The 16,011-nt window shown below is 48.1% G+C and overlaps 1 protein-coding gene across 1 annotated transcript in view; it reads right to left on the bottom strand.

Annotated features, from left to right (window-relative positions):
* Positions 1–15,810, bottom strand: part of LOC145343357 (sialic acid-binding Ig-like lectin 15) — a 36,337-nt gene extending 20,527 nt beyond the window's left edge. Inside the window, exons 1-2 of the mRNA XM_080189573.1 lie at positions 15,563–15,810; positions 14,088–14,168 (exon numbers count right to left, since the gene is read on the bottom strand). Of these exons, the coding sequence (XP_080045699.1) occupies positions 14,088–14,168; positions 15,563–15,746 (265 nt within the window). The 5' untranslated portion in view covers positions 15,747–15,810. The remainder of the gene's footprint in view (positions 1–14,087; positions 14,169–15,562) is intronic.
* Positions 15,811–16,011: the final 201 nt, after the last annotated feature.

Below are 16,011 nucleotides of genomic sequence, written 5' to 3' on the forward strand. Positions count from 1 at the left end.
TGCACCAGAAACTCCACCATACAATGATCACTCTCCCCAAGAGGATCCTTCACCGCAAGGTCCCTAATTCTACCCGCCTCATTACATAGCACCAGATCCAAGATAGCTCGCTCCCTCGTCGGCTCCAACACATACTGTTCGAGGAAATTATCCCGGCAGCATTCCAAGAACTCCTCCTCAAGCCCACCGTGTCCAACATGGGTCGACCAATCAATATGTAGATTGAAATCCCCCATAACTACGGCCATCCCATTCCTGCACGCCGCACTTATTTGCGCGTTAACAGCCCACCCCACCTCCAGATCATTATTCGGGGGCCTATAGACGACACCCACCAGCGTCTTCCTCCCTTTGCTGTTCCTAATCTCCACCCACAACGATTCCACATTCTGCTCCTTGGCTCCAATATCATCCCTTGCTACCACCTTGATGCTATCCTTAATCAGCAGAGCTACGCCCCCCCCTCTTTCCTCCTGCCTATCCTTCCTAAACACTTGATACCCCTGGACATTCAGCTCCCAGTCCCTGTCACCTTGCAGCCACGTCTCTGTAATGGCCACCAGATCATATCCATTTGTGTCGATCTGCGCCACCAGCTCATCCACTTTATTCCGAATGCTTCGTGCATTCAGATAAAGCGCCTTCATCCCAGCCTTCACCTGGACCCTATTTGCCAGAACGCCACCAACCATACTCACGCCCCCTACTCCCTTTATTATTGGGACATCCTCGGCCTCTTCCCTTACCTGTACCCTCTCCTTAACTTTAGACCCTGTAATGTCACCCACTCTCGCACCCTCCCCCCCCCACTAATTAGTTTAAAGCCCTGTCTACAGTCCTCTTTACTCGATTCGCCAGGACTCTGGTCCCAGCATGGTTCAGACCAACCCCATCCCGCCCGAACAGGTTCCACCTACCCCAATACTGGTGCCAATGCCCCATAAATTCAAACCCATTCCTCCCACACCAATCCCTGCGCCACCCATTCACTTCCTTAATCTTATCAACCTTACACCCATCTGCACTCGGTTCAGGCAGTAGCCCAGAGATAACCACCTTGTCGGTTCTACTTTTTAATTCCACTCCCAGCTTTTCATACTCCCTCCCCAGATCCTCAGTCCGCATTTTGCTTACGTCGTTGGCACCCACATGTACTACAACGACCGGATTCTCACCCTCCCATTCCAGGTTCCTCTGCAGCCCAGATGTGACATCCCGGATCCAAGCACCAGGCAGACAACACACTCTTCTGTGCACTTTGTCATTGTGACAAAGGACAGTGTCAATACCCTTCACCCCACTGTCCCCAATTACCACTACGTTCCTTTTCACCTTCTCTTTGCCTATGTCCTGCGTCTGCATCACTGTACCGTGTGCAGTTTGCTCACCACCCTCACCTCCCTCGTTCTCGCCCACACTGGAAGCAAGAACCTCAAACCTGTTATGCAGATTGAGAGGCTGAGGCATCCGCTCCCCACCCTCCTTCCTCCGCTCCCCACCCTCCTTCCTCCGCTCCCCACCCTCCTTCCTCCGCTCCCCACCCTCCTTCCTCCGCTCCCCACCCTCCTTCCTCCGCTCCCCACCCTCCTTCCTCCGCTCCCCACCCTCCTTCCTCCGCTCCCCACCCTCCTTCCTCTGCTTCCCACCCTCCTTCCTCCTCTCAGCAGCCCCCTCTTGTTCCTGACCCTTAGAGTTAGCCAGTCTAGGGGGGGTGGATGTCACTTGCACCCCATTGACAATGGCACCCTCTCTCCCCCTGATGAGCCTCAGTGTCTGTAGCTCAGAGGCCAGCTCATCTACCTTGAGCTGGAGCTCCTCCAGCAACCCGCACTTACTGCAGACATGGTCACTGGGAAGGACCCTGGGGTCCACCAGCTCCCACATCATACAGAAACAACACATTACATGCCCCTCCATTATTCACTGTAGGAGTATTGAAAATTTCCACACCAACTTACCTGGCCCTTTTTCTCCCCAGCCCTTTTGTTCCTAAGCCCTAATAGCTCACTCTGCTTCCCTCTCACTCCGCTGCCCGCTCTGACGCTGCCCGCTGTCTACACCAGGCCTCCTTTTAAACCTGGCGCTGTTTTAAAGCCTGCTCCCCCACAACTCCCTGCTATCCACTCCCTTAGAATTCTTAAAGCGGCAGATACAAAAAGCCCGCAAAAATGCTTTTAAATGATTTAAACAGTTCTACAAGGTAAGTTCTTACTACAAAGTGCTTTAAATTTATTTAAACAGGTTTTTAACAGGTAATTTCTTATCTGTCTCTCTGCTCCTTCACTCGTCTGCTCCAGCAAACAATGGAAGAGAAAGTTCTCCTCATCTCAGCCTCCAATATCTAACTCCTTATTCTGAAACTGTGGCCCTTGTTCGAACTTCTCCCAATGAGAGTGAAGATCAGCATCTACGCTCTTGAGCTCTGTCAGAATCTTATATTTTCCGAGGAGATGCTTTGCCTAAACTTTAGAAATCTGGGCATAGACAATAATCCCTCATCTCGCACATGTTTATCCAGCTGGAAATCTGAAATAAACTCAGGGAATGCTGTAATTACTCAGCAGCTCAGGCAGTGACTCAGGAGAGAGAAACACAGTTTATATTTCAGGTCAACGTCCATCTAGTTTCCTTGGCTGTTCTCCCACGTTCTATCAACTTGAGTTCATCTCTGTTTTAACCTGCCCAAGTCCTGTTCCCCTGTCACTCCCTGTGATCCCTGACCCACATTAGCATCTGGTCGAGCAATGTCTTTATTTTAAAATTTCCACTCTTGTTTTCAAATCCCTTTATAGAAAGGACATTATTAAACTAGAAAGAGTGCAGAAAAGATTTACTAGGATGTTACCGGGACTGGATGGATTGAGTTATAAAGAGAGGCTGGACAGAGTTGGACTTCTTTCTCTGGAGCGTAGGAGGCTGAGGGGTGACCTTATAGAGGTTTATAAAATAATGAGGGGCACAGATCAGCTAGATAGTTAATATCTTTTCCCAGAGGTAGGGGAATCTAAAACTAGAGGGCACAGGTTTAAGGTGAGAGGGAGAGATACAAAAGGATCCAGAGGGACAATTTCTCACACAGAGGGTGGTGAGTGTCTGGAACAAGCTGCCAGAGGTAGTAGTAGAGGCGGGTACAATTTTATCTTTTAAAAAGCATTTAGACAGTTACATGGATAAGATTGGTATAGAGGGATATGGGCCAAATGCGGGCAATTGGGATTAGTTTAGGGGTTTAAAGAAAAGGGGTGGCATGGACAAGTTGGGCTGAAGGGCCTGTTTCCATGCTTTAAACCTCTATGACTCTCTGACTCTCAAACTGTGACTCCTAGTTCTGGACTCCCCCATCATCAGGAATATTCTTTCTGAATCTATCCTGTCTCACCCTGTTAGAATTTTCTAAACATAAACACCAAGCACTGCAACAACCTGTTCAGATAATTTAGTTAGACATGGGCAAGGCTGGAATGCCAGCATTTGCTGCCCATCCCTAGTTGAGAAGGTGATGATGAACTAGCGATTGCTACATCTGAGTGTCTCACTGAACCATTTCAGAGGGCAGCTGAGAGTCAGCCACATCGCTGTGGCTCTGGACTCACATGTAGGCCAGACCGGGTAAGGACAGCAGATTTCCCTCCCTGAAGGACATTAGTGAACCAGATGGGTTTTTACAACAATCGACAATGGTTTCATGGACATTCTTATTGAGACTAGTTTTTAAATCCAGATTTTGTTGTTTGAATTTAAATTCCACCTGCTGTGGTGGTGGGGTTTGAATCTGCTTCACCAGAGCTTCAAGCTGGGTTTCTGGATTATTTGTGACTGTCGCAAAAAGCTGAAGAGCGGGGGAGGGGTGGGGGCAGACAATGAGAGAGGGAGAGACAGAGAGAGGGAGAGACAGAGGGAGGGAGAGACAGAGAGAGGGAGAGACAGAGGGAGGGAGAGACAGAGAGAGGGAGAGACAGAGGGAGGGAGAGACAGAGGGAGGGAGAGACAGAGAGAGGGAGAGACAGAGGGAGGGAGAGACAGAGGGAGGGAGAGACAGAGAGAGGGAGAGACAGAGGGAGGGAGAGACAGAGGGAGGGAGAGACAGAGGGAGGGAGAGACAGAGAGAGGGAGAGACAGAGGGAGGGAGAGACAGAGGGAGGGAGGGAGAGACAGAGAGAGGGAGAGACAGAGAGAGGGAGGGAGAGACAGAGAGAGGGAGAGACAGAGAGAGGGAGAGACAGAGGGAGGGAGAGACAGAGAGAGGGAGAGACAGAGAGAGGGAGAGACAGAAGGGAGGGAGAGACAGAGAGAGGGAGAGACAGAGAGAGGGAGAGACAGAGAGAGGGAGAGACAGAGGGAGGGAGAGACAGAGGGAGGGAGAGACAGAGGGAGGGAGGGAGAGACAGAGAGAGGGAGAGACAGAGAGAGGGAGAGACAGAGAGAGGGAGGGAGAGACAGAGAGAGGGAGAGACAGAGAGAGGGAGAGACAGAGGGAGGGAGAGACAGAGAGAGGGAGAGACAGAGAGAGGGAGAGACAGAAGGGAGGGAGAGACAGAGAGAGGGAGAGACAGAGAGAGGGAGAGACAGAGGGAGGGAGAGACAGAGAGAGGGAGAGACAGAGAGAGGGAGAGACAGAGGGAGGGAGAGACAGAGAGAGGGAGAGACAGAGAGAGGGAGAGACAGAGGGAGGGAGAGACAGAGGGAGGGAGAGACAGAGGGAGGGAGAGACAGAGAGAGGGAGAGACAGAGGGAGGGAGAGACAGAGGGAGGGAGAGACAGAGAGAGGGAGAGACAGAGAGAGGGAGGGAGAGACAGAGAGAGGGAGAGACAGAGGGAGGGAGAGACAGAGAGAAGGAGAGACAGAAGGGAGGGAGAGACAGAGAGAGGGAGAGACAGAGAGAGGGAGAGACAGAAGGGAGGGAGAGACAGAGAGAGGGAGAGACAGAGAGAGGGAGAGACAGAGAGAGGGAGAGACAGAGAGAGGGAGAGACAGAGAAATTCCACTATATCTTTTACTAACAAATCTTTCTTGATCTTTACAAATTACTGAATTTACCAAACACAGTCTCCCTCTCTAATCCCGCAACAGAACCGTAGAAACCCTACAATCAGAAGGAGGCCATTCGGCCCATTGAATCAACACTGTCTCTCCGAAAGAGCATCTTATCCAAGTCCAAACAATCCCTCCTCTTCCCATCCTATCCCCACAACTCCATTCTAATCTGATTTGATTTATTATTGTCACATGTATTAACTTACAGTGAAAAGTATTGTTTCTTGCGCTGTACAGACAAAACATACCGTTCATAGAGAAGGAAAGGAGAGAGTGCAGAATGTAGTCTTACACTCAGAGCTAGGGTGTAGAGAAAGAGGAACTTAATGCAAGGTAAGTCCATTCAAAAGTCTGACAGCAGCAGGGAAGAAGCTGTTCTTGAGTTGGTTGGTACGTGACCTCAGACTTTTGTATCTTTTTCCTGAAGGAAGAAGGTGGAAGAGAGAATGTCCGGGGTGTGTGGGGTCCTTAGTTATGCCGGCTGCTTTGCCGAGGCAGCGGGAAGTGTAGACAGAGTCAATGGTGCCTCCTAATCTACATATCTCTGGACACAAATGGCCAATCCACCTAACTTGCACACCTTTGGAATGTGGGAGGAAACCGGAGCACCCGGAGGAAACTCACACAGACATGGAGAGACTCCACACAGTCACACCCAAGTCCCTGGTGCTAACCACCACGCCACCCCCAGAAGGATTACATTGAATTCCAAATGTTAACTAAATCTCTCTCCACAGACACTGCTAGACCGGTTAGATTTCTCCAGTACATTCTATTTTGACTCCCTATTTGCTTACTCAATCTCCCTTATCCCTCTGGATGTTATCAGTTAGATACAGAGAGAGTGGCAGTGCTCACTACATACCCAGGATAGGCACAGACAGCAACAGCAGCAGAAATACAGCCTTCATCTTCACGCCGTACACACTGTGTCTGAATAATCTCTCTCACTTTAACCAGGAAGTCACTTCACTTCCTCCCTCTGATGCAACAGACAGAGAGAGAGAGAGAGCTGGTAAACTGAAAGCACGAATTGCTAAGGAGTGACTCAGTGGGAACAGCCAAAAAAATCCCTCCTGTAACTCGAGTCAGTCTCGGGATAAATCAAAGTCAGTCCAGTCACCTGGCCAATGAAGTAATGAAATCCTGTGACTGACCCTGTTCCCCAAGCCTGGCTGACGGTGGGGTGGGGGGGGGACATGCTTATTTCATATTTACAGAAGTGAGAAACCTCCAGTTCCTCAGAACAAAACCCCGAATGTTCACATGTTCAGTAGCTGGGTTCGTTCAGCAGATATCATGAAAATAAACCCCAGAAAGTTCTGGAAACCCAGAAGGAAAGAAAACAGTTGGGATCTGTATTCTTATTTCCCTCTTGATTGTTTTTTGAATATCAGGTTTGTTCCTTTAACACAGAACCTAGAATCCCTACAGTGCAGCAAGAGGCCATTCGGCCCATCGAGCCTGCACCGATCACAATCCCACCAATTCCCATCACCCCACATATTTACCCCGCTAATCCCCCAACACTAGGATCAATTTACCATGGCCAATCAACCTAACCCACACATCTTTGGAATGTGGGAGGAAACCGGAGACACAGGGAGATTAGTCTCATAGAGGTTTACAGCATGGAAACAGGCCCTTCAGCCCAACTTGTCCATGCCGCCCTTTTTTTAAAACCCTGAAGCTAGTTCCAATTGCCTGCATTTGGTCCATATCCCTCTATACCCATCGTACCCATGTAACTGTCTAAATGCTTTTTAAAAGACAAAATTGTACCCGCCTCTCCTACTACCTCTGGCAGCTTGTTCCAGACACTCACCACCCTCTGTCTGAAAAAAATGCCCCTTTGGACACTTTTGTATCTCTTCCCTCTCACCTTAAACCTATGCCCTCTAGTTTTAGTCTCCCCTATCTTTGGGAGAAGATGTTGACTAGTTGATCTCTCATTATTTTATAGACCTCTATAAGATCACCCCTCAGCTTCCTACGCTCCAGAGGAAAAAGTCCCAGTCTATCCAGCCTCTCCTTATAACTCAATCCATCAAGTCCCGGTAACATCCGGGTAAATCTTTTCTGCGCTCTTTCTCATTTAGCTGTATTAGAACGTGCAGACTCCACACAGACAGTGACCCAAAGCCGGAATCGAACCTGGGTCCCTGGCACCGTGAGGCAGCAGTGCTAATCACTGTGCCACCATTGCCACCCAGCCGATTTTTAATTACTTTCATTTTGTTTCACTTTTGATGGGAAATTATTCTTTCCCCCGCGTTTGGGAAGACTTTCTTTGGGAAATTCTGTGAGGAGGTGGGGATAGATACAGTGCCATTTTATTTCTGGTTAACTCATTCTTAGGGGTGATTATAGCATTTATTTTTAAGTGTGTGTGCATCAGGGAAAGGGGCTAACATTGAAGGACAGGACCCTTTTAAGGAATTGAGTTCTCCTCATAGGAAAATCCTTTAGGAAATGTCACTTCATGAATGCCAGGAATTCGGATCTGAAGAAAGTATTCTTTCATTATTGCAGGTCAGGCTCTGTCCTTGCAGTCTGCTCTGATATTGTTCTCTGTGTGAAATTTGGGTTTTTTTTAATCTCTAGGGGGAAGGTTGGAAAGCCCAAATTCAAATATCTAGCCAGCTACATATCATTTCACATCCGCTCTCACTCACCCCCCCGGGGAAACTCCGAGCGAGTGGTTCCGAGTGCTATATCCTCTGCAGTTCCCTCAGTTTCCATCTCCTGTCAAATCCCAGAACCGCTTTCTGAAGGCCTGCCATGAATGAATGGATACGATACACGGCAACAGTTTATCATAGATAAGCTACAGCACAAACTACAGTTTGTTGAGACAGCGCCTTCCCAACCCCACCATCACCATCTAGAAGGACAAGGACAGCAGATACCTGGGAACACTCCCTCCTGCAGGTTCCCCTCCTTGTCACTCACCATCCTGACTTGGGAATATATCGCCGTTCCTTCATTGTTGCTGGATCAAAATCCTGGAGCTCCATCCCTTGCAGCACTGTGGGTGTTCCTTTTAACTTTATTCTTTTATGGGATTTGAGCATCGCTGGCATTCATTCCTTACAGTGGTTAGCAGGGATGCTTCACAGGGACCTGGGTTCGATTCTGGCCTTGGGTCATTGTGTGGAGTCTGCACGTTCTCCTCGTGTCTGCGTGGGTTTCTTCCGAGTGCTTCGGTTTCCTCCCACAGTCGAAAGTTGTGCGGGTTAGGGGATTGGCCATGCTAAATTGAGCCTTAGTGTCCCAGAATGTGTAGGTTAGAGGGATTAGCCATTGTAAGTCATAGAGTCATAGAGGTTAACAGTATGGAAACAGGCCCTTCGGCCCAACTTGTCCATGCTGCCCTTTTTCATTTTAAAACCCTTAAGCTAATCCCAGTTGCCCACATTTGGTCCATATCCCTCTAGAGTCACCTTACCCATGTAACTGTCTAAATGCTTTTCAAAAGACAAAATTGTACCCATCTCTACTACTACCTCTGGCAGCTTGTTCCAGACACTCACCACCCTCTGTGTGAAAAAATTGTCTCGCTGGACACTTTCGTATCTCTCCCCTCTCACCTTAAACCTATGTTTTAGACTCCCCTACCTTTGGGAAAAGATATTAACTATCCAACTGATCTGTGCCCCTCATTATTTTATAGATCTTTATAAGGTCACCCCTCAGCCTCCTACACTCCAGAGAAAGAAGTCCCAGTCTATCCAGCCTCTCCTTATAACTCAATCCATCAAGTCCCAATAGCATCCTAGTAAATCTTTTCTGAACTCTTTCTAGTTTAATAATATCCTTTCTATAATAGGGTGACCAGAACTGTACACAGTATTCCAAGTGTGGCCTTACCAATGTCTTGTACAACTTCAACAAGACGTCCCAACTCCTGTATTCAATGTTCTGACCGATGAAACCAAGCATGCTGAATGCCTTCTTCACCACTCTGTCCATCTGTGACTCCGCTTTCAGGGAGCTATGAACATGTACCCCTAGATCTCTTTGTTCTGTAACTCTTTCCAACGTCCAACATTAACTGAGTAAGTCCTGCCCTGGTTCAGTCTACCAAAATGCATCAAATGAATGGATGGGAGACTGGTTTGCGTGATGGATTGGGCTACATTCATGACCTTTTGTAGTTCCTTGCAGTCTTGGGCAGAGTAGGAGCCCATACCAATCTGTGATACAACCAGAAAGAATGCTTTCTATGGTGCATCTGTAAAAGTTGGTGAGAGTTGTAGCTGACATGCCAAATTTTCTTAGTCTTCTGAGAAAGTAGAGGCGTTGGTGGGGCTTTCTTACCTATAGTGTCAGCATGGGGGGACCAGGACAGGTTGGTAATCTGTAGACCCAAAAACTTAAAGCTCTCGACCCTTTCAACTTCATCCCCATTGATGTAGACAGGGAGATGTTTTCCTTTACACTTCCTGAAGTTGATGACAATCTCATTCCTTTTGTTGACATTGAGGGAGTGATTATTGTTGCTGCACCAGTTCTCTATCTCATTCCGGTACTCTGTCTCATCATTGTTTGAGATGTGAATTTCACCTTTGCCATGGCGGGTTTTGACTCCGTGTCCCTCTGGCACTACGCTGGGTCATAGAATCATAGAATCCCTACAGTACAGAAGGAGGCCATTCAGCCCATCGAGTCCGCACTGACCACAATCACACCCAGGCCCTATTCTTGTAATCGCACATAATTACCCTACTAATCCCCCTGACACTAAGGGGCAACTTACCATGATCAATCAACTTAACCCCCGCACATCTTTGGACTGTGGGAGGAAACTGGAGCACCCGGAGGAAACCCACGCAGACACGAGGAGAATGTGCAAACTGCACACAGACAGTGACCCGAGACTGGAATTAAACCCAGATCCCTGACACTGTGCAGAAACAGTGCTAACCACTGTGTCACCATGTGGCCGTATACTACTGCCTTACTAGTTAATTATTAATACCACTGCACCATCATCTCCCCACAATCTCCATAAAACCGACCTCTCTCCTTTCTGATACCTCCTGTTGAATAACCATTCTGGCCTGGAGTTAATCTCAGGGAAACAACTTGAGATGTTAATATTAAAGACTGGTTTTTTTTGCTGAGTAAATTACAGTTATGTATCGGTTGTGAAATCTGATTGTATCAGAGTTAGAAATCTCTTGTTCCAGGCTCTGTGCTCGAGACATTGTCCTTGGCAGAAATGATGTGGGTATGCCGGCGTTGGACTGGCGTAAACACAGTAAAAAGTCTGACAACACCAGGTTTTAGTCCAACCTATTTATTTGATAATATACTCACAAGCTTTCAGGGTTAGTCCCTTCGTCAGGTCCATTCACCTGTCGATGGTTAAAAAGAAAAAGGAGGCTTATGTTCGGATGAGATTTGAGGGCTCAGGTAGTGCACTAGAAAGCTTTAGATTGGCTAGGAGGGAGTTGAAGAGGGAGTTAAGGGCTAAAAGAGGACATGAGAAGATCTTGGCTGATAGGATTAAGGAGAATCCTAAGGCATTCTAAAGGTATGTCAGGAACAGAAGGTTGGTCAGGGCAAGATTAGGGCCAGTTACAGACAGCAGAGGGAAGTTGTGTGTGGAACCGGAGGAGATTGGAGAAGCATTGAACCAATATTTCTCTTCGGTGTTCACGCAGGGGGACATGAATATAGCTGAGGAGGACACTGGGTTGCAGGGGTGTAAAATAGACAGTATTACGGTTGATAAGGGGGATGTGCGGGATATTCTTGAGGGGCTGAAAATAGATAAGTCCCCTGGTCCGGATGGGATCTACCCTAGGATTCTCTGGGAGGCTAGAGAGGTGATTGCAGAGCCTCTGGCTCTGATCTTCAGGTCGTCATTGGTCTCTGGTGTAGTCCCGGAGGATTGGAGGACAGCGAATGTTGTCCCATTGTTTAAGAAGGGGAACAGAGACTTTGCCGGGAATTATAGACCGGTGAGTCTTACTTCTGTTGTGGGCAAGGTTTTAGAAAAAATTATTAGGGATAGGATTTATAGTTATTTGGAATGTAATGAATTGATTAGAAATAGTCAGCATGGTTTTGTAGCGGGTAGGTCATGCCTTACTAACCTTATTGAGTTTTTTGAGAAGGTGACCAAAGAGGTGGATGGGGGCAAGGCAGTTGACGTGGTATATATGGATTTTAGTAAGGCGTTTGATAAGGTTCACCATGGTAGGCTTCTGCAGAAAATGCAGATGTATGGGATTGTGGGTAATCTAAGAAGTTGGATCAGGAATTGGCTATCAGATAGGAGACAGAGGGTGGTGGTTGATGGTAAATATTCATCATGGAGTTCGGTTACGAGTGGTGTGCCTCAGGGATCTGTTTTGGGGCCACTGTTGTTTGTAATCTTTATTAATGATCTGGATGAGGGTATAGTTGGGTGGATTAGTAAATTTGCTGATGACACCAAAGTCGGAGGTGTGGTAGATTGTGAGGAAGGGTGTCATAGTCTGCAGGGAGACTTAGATAGGTTGCAGAGCTGGGCCGAGAGGTGGCGGATGGAATTTAATGCGGAGAAGTGTGAGGTAATTCACTTTGGTAGGAGCAACAGATGTGTCGAGTATAGGGCTAACGGGAGGACTTTAAATAGTGTGGATGAACAGAGGGATCTAGGTGTATGTGTACATAGATCCCTGAAAGTTGGGAATCAAGTAGATAAGGTTGTTAAGAAGGCGTACGGTGTCTTGGCGTTTATTGGTATGGGGATTGAATTTAGGAGTCGCAGCGTCATGTTGCAACTGTACACAACTCTGGTGCGGCCGCACTTGGAGTATTGTGTGCAGTTCTGGTCCCCACATTACAAGAAGGATGTGGAGGCTTTGGAGAGGGTGCAGAGGAGGTTTACCAGGATGTTGCCTGGTATGGAGGGGAAGTCCTATGAGGAGAGACTGAGGGATTTGGGGTTGTTTTCGCTGGAAAGAAGGCGGCTAAGAGGGGATCTTATTGAAACATATAAGATGATTAGAGGTTTAGATAGGGTGGATAGTGATAGCCTTTTTCCTCGGGTGGAGAAAGCTAGCACGAGGGGGCATGGCTTTAAATTAAGGGGGGGTAGTTATAGGACGGATGTCAGGGGTAGGTTCTTTACCCAGAGGGTGGTGAGGGATTGGAATGCCCTGTCTGCTGCAGTTGTAAATGCGCCTAGTTTGGGGGCGTTTAAGAGGTCTGTGGATAGGTTTATGGACGAAAAGGGATAGGTTTAGGTTAGTGGGTCATTGTTTTTGTAACTGGTCGGCGCAACATCGTGGGCCGAAGGGCCTGTTCTGCGCTGTAATGTTCTATGTTCTATTATTAAAACCTGGTGTTGTCAGACTTTTTACTTGGCAGAAATGACAGGCCTGTCCTGTCTTTCAAAAACAGAAAATGTTGGAAAGTTTCAGATGGTTAATTGGGTTAATTGGGGGAATTTGTGGGAAGCCAAAGGGATGTCTGGTAAGTGACAGGCTTTCTAAAGTTGTTAACTAGGGTACAGGGTAAACACAAAGAACAAAGAACAAAATCAGCCCGGGAAACAGGCCCTTCGGCCCAACGAGCCCGCGCTGCTATCCCAACACCACCAGTCCCCCTCTCTACCCATGACCCCTATCTAATGTTTTATGGCCATTTTATGTTTATTATTATTATTATTGTTACTCTTTTGCCCTTTATGTATTTGTAGAAGCTCTTTGGATTCTCCTTTGCCTTATCTGCCAAAACAATCTTGTGACCCCTTTTTGCCCTCCTGATTTCTCTCTTAACTCAAATCCTACACCCCCTATATTCTTCAAGGTATTCATTTGATCCCAGCTGCCTCTACATGTCATGTGCCTCTTTCTTCTTCTTGACCAGGGCCTCAGTATCCTGAGTCATCCAGAGTTCCCTACTTCCGCCAACCTTGCCCTTCACTCTGAGAGCAGCCTGGGGCCTCCAGCAGCCTGGGGCCTCCAGCAGCCTGGGGTATCCAGCAGCCTGGGGCCTCCAGCAGCCTGGGGCCTCCAGCAGCCTGGGACATCCAGCAGCATGGGGCCTCCAGCAGCCTGGGGCCTCCAGCAGCCTGGGACATCCAGCAGCCTGGGGCCTCCAGCAGTCTGGGACATCCAGCAGCCTGGGGCCTCCAGCAGCCTGGGACCTCCAGCAGCCTGGGGCCTCCAGCAGCCTGGGACCTCCAGCAGCCTGGGGCCTCCAGCAGCCTGGGGCCTCCAGCAGCCTGGGACATCCAGCAGCCTGGGGCCTCCAGCAGTCTGGGACATCCAGCAGCCTGGGGCCTCCAGCAGCCTGGGACCTCCAGCAGCCTGGGGCCTCCAGCAGCCTGGGGCCTCCAGCAGCCTGGGACATCCAGCAGCCTGGGGCCTCCAGCAGCCTGGGGCCTCCAGCAGTCTGGGACATCCAGCAGCCTGGGGCCTCCAGCAGCCTGGGGCCTCCAGCAGTCTGGGGCCTCCAGCAGTCTGGGGCCTCCAGCAGCCTGGAACATCCAGCAGCCTGGGGCCTCCAGCAGCCTGGGGCCTCCAGCAGCCTGGGGCCTCCAGCAGCCTGGGGTATCCAGCAGCCTGGGGCCTCCAGCAGCCTGGGGTATCCAGCGGCCATGGTCCTCCAGTGGCCCAGAACCCCCCCAGCTGCCCAGCACCCTCCCAGTTGGCTGAGACCATCAGCGCCTGGGACCAGCCCCCCGCCCAACTGCCTGGGGGCTCAGCTCTGGAATTCCCTCCTTTATAACGGGCTCCAAGATCCACTTTTCTGAGCATGCTTTTGATCAGCTGTCCTCATATCACCTGAGATAGCTCACTGTCAGGTTTTATTGATAACTGTCTTATGAAACTCCTTGTGATGTGTTATTACGTTAAATGTGCTATCTCAAAATACCTTGCTGACGTTTACAGCCTACACAATATGTCAGTGCTACGTTAATAACGGTAACTATGGAAACATCTCTGTTTCAAACCCCGCACACTGGTACCTCTCCCCATGTTGACAACAGTGACACTCTTGCCCCTTCACCTCTCAGACCCAAATTCTGCTTCTGCCACTGTGGGCTCACCTCCAGTCTCGATTTCCCCAGATACCTCAGCTCCTCCACCGCCTTCGATTACCCTCAGCGCTGTGGTAGAAAGGTCTGTACCTAAAGGGTTAACGCGAGACTGAGTACAGTACCACCCACACAGCGATGTAGGAAAGCACCTGACTGAGAGCTGGGACCCACGTGAAGATGAGAAACAATGTGTAAGGACCCTAGTGCAGAGTCCTCTCCTTACCGACTGTAAATAGGTACATAGATCACTGCTGTTAATAAAGTCTTTCCTGTAAGTTATACAGGATGCTTCATGCTGACCAAGCAAATAGCAACAACAGAATCCACCATGGTGACAGAAAGCGATAAAACTCCATTCTCATGTTACAACACGGAGGTGATTTTTCCCTCTGCTCGATTTTGGAACCACTCAAAGGAATACGCCTCACCTCGTAAACTTATCCGAGTGTGTGTCAGGTAGAAAGAAGTTACTGGTTTCGGTAAATGAAAGCAGGATCTGACACTCTCTATCACAAACAATTAACAGGTCTTTATTTTTAAACTGGTGAACACCTTATTAAAACAATTAACAAACTGAATAAAATCCCAATAGAACGCTGTTCAAATGCTACAAAATTCATTCAGGAATAATGAAAAAATTCATTACAGAATTCACTCACTTTCAGCTAATATACAAACAGGCATCTTTTGGAAGGATGATGCTCTCGTCTGAAACACTCTTTCAGTTGGTATCTCTCTATTTAGATGGTGATTTAATGAAGACATACCTGAAACTGCAGGATGTACATGAGTGTCTCACTTCCCCCCTTCCAATTTAAGAGATGGTAAGCGTACCCTGACAGTTACTCCCTCTTGTCCGGATTTATAAACCTGGAATTATCTCACGGTATTCCTGTGATCTGAGTGGCTTGACGCTGTCAACAACTCTCACATTTGAATCCCATTAGTTCTGTGTCTTTGTGTGTTTGTTTTAAATTCATTGGTCCAATTCAAAAGCCTGTTTTGGTTAGGCTGGAACACTGACTGATAAAATGTTACAAAAATCAGTTTCTGCAGCCTGCTCACTGCAATTTAAAATCCACACAGAGAGACCTTTTTTTAAAAGAGACAATGCTATATGATTTCTTTTTTTGTTTTGGCATTTCTTTTCACTATTTACATTTGTCAAACACCACATTTTCAGCCTTACACATGTAACTTCACAACAATCACTACAATGCTCAGGAACTAAAGAAACATATACCGACAGCACTTTCTTAAATGACACAACGCACTGCAGACGCTAACTGGCTGGGGAAACTCACCAGAGAAGCTCCAGAGACTCGGGAGCCTGGAAGCAACAACAAGATCAAAGTTTTATCTCAGGGAGAAAACTCTACTGAATCCCCCGTGGAAATCAGAGCTAGAAGACTGACAAAACCAATCCTTTCTTTCATTGAATCAGGCAGAAATGCTCTTGTACATTTCAGTAGCGTGTAACTCACAGAAGATTGCATCGTGGTGTCCAAGCAGTACCCTCCGAACATAGTGAGAGCAGATAACCTCCTGGTAATAGAGGTAGAATCCACCAAGAGGCATGCCAAGCCCTGTGTTAAGCTCCATTGTACCTCTCCCCTGTACCTGCTGAGCTAAGACTGGGTCCGTGTTCATCCCCTCACCGCCCCTCATGTTACAGCAAAAAAAGGATCACCCAGCTCATCTCCAAACCCACCTGTAGCCTCGTCCTTAACACCGTAACTTACAAAAGGAGTATTGGCCCCGGATGGTGTACAGCACAGATAACCAGAAGGTTAAGGTCTCCTGGGGGAAAGTTTAATTTTGACAATTATTTACGATTAGTTTGCAGTTTAGTTATGGGCATTAGCCAAATAATCGAGGTGTGACAACTCAGTGTGACTGTACACTGAATTCTGGAACACCACGTGCCATAGTC

This window comes from Carcharhinus amblyrhynchos, chromosome 5 (assembly GCF_965287045.1).
Source record: "Carcharhinus amblyrhynchos chromosome 5, sCarAmb.v2.hapA, whole genome shotgun sequence".
Classification (NCBI taxonomy): domain Eukaryota; kingdom Metazoa; phylum Chordata; class Chondrichthyes; order Carcharhiniformes; family Carcharhinidae; genus Carcharhinus; species Carcharhinus amblyrhynchos.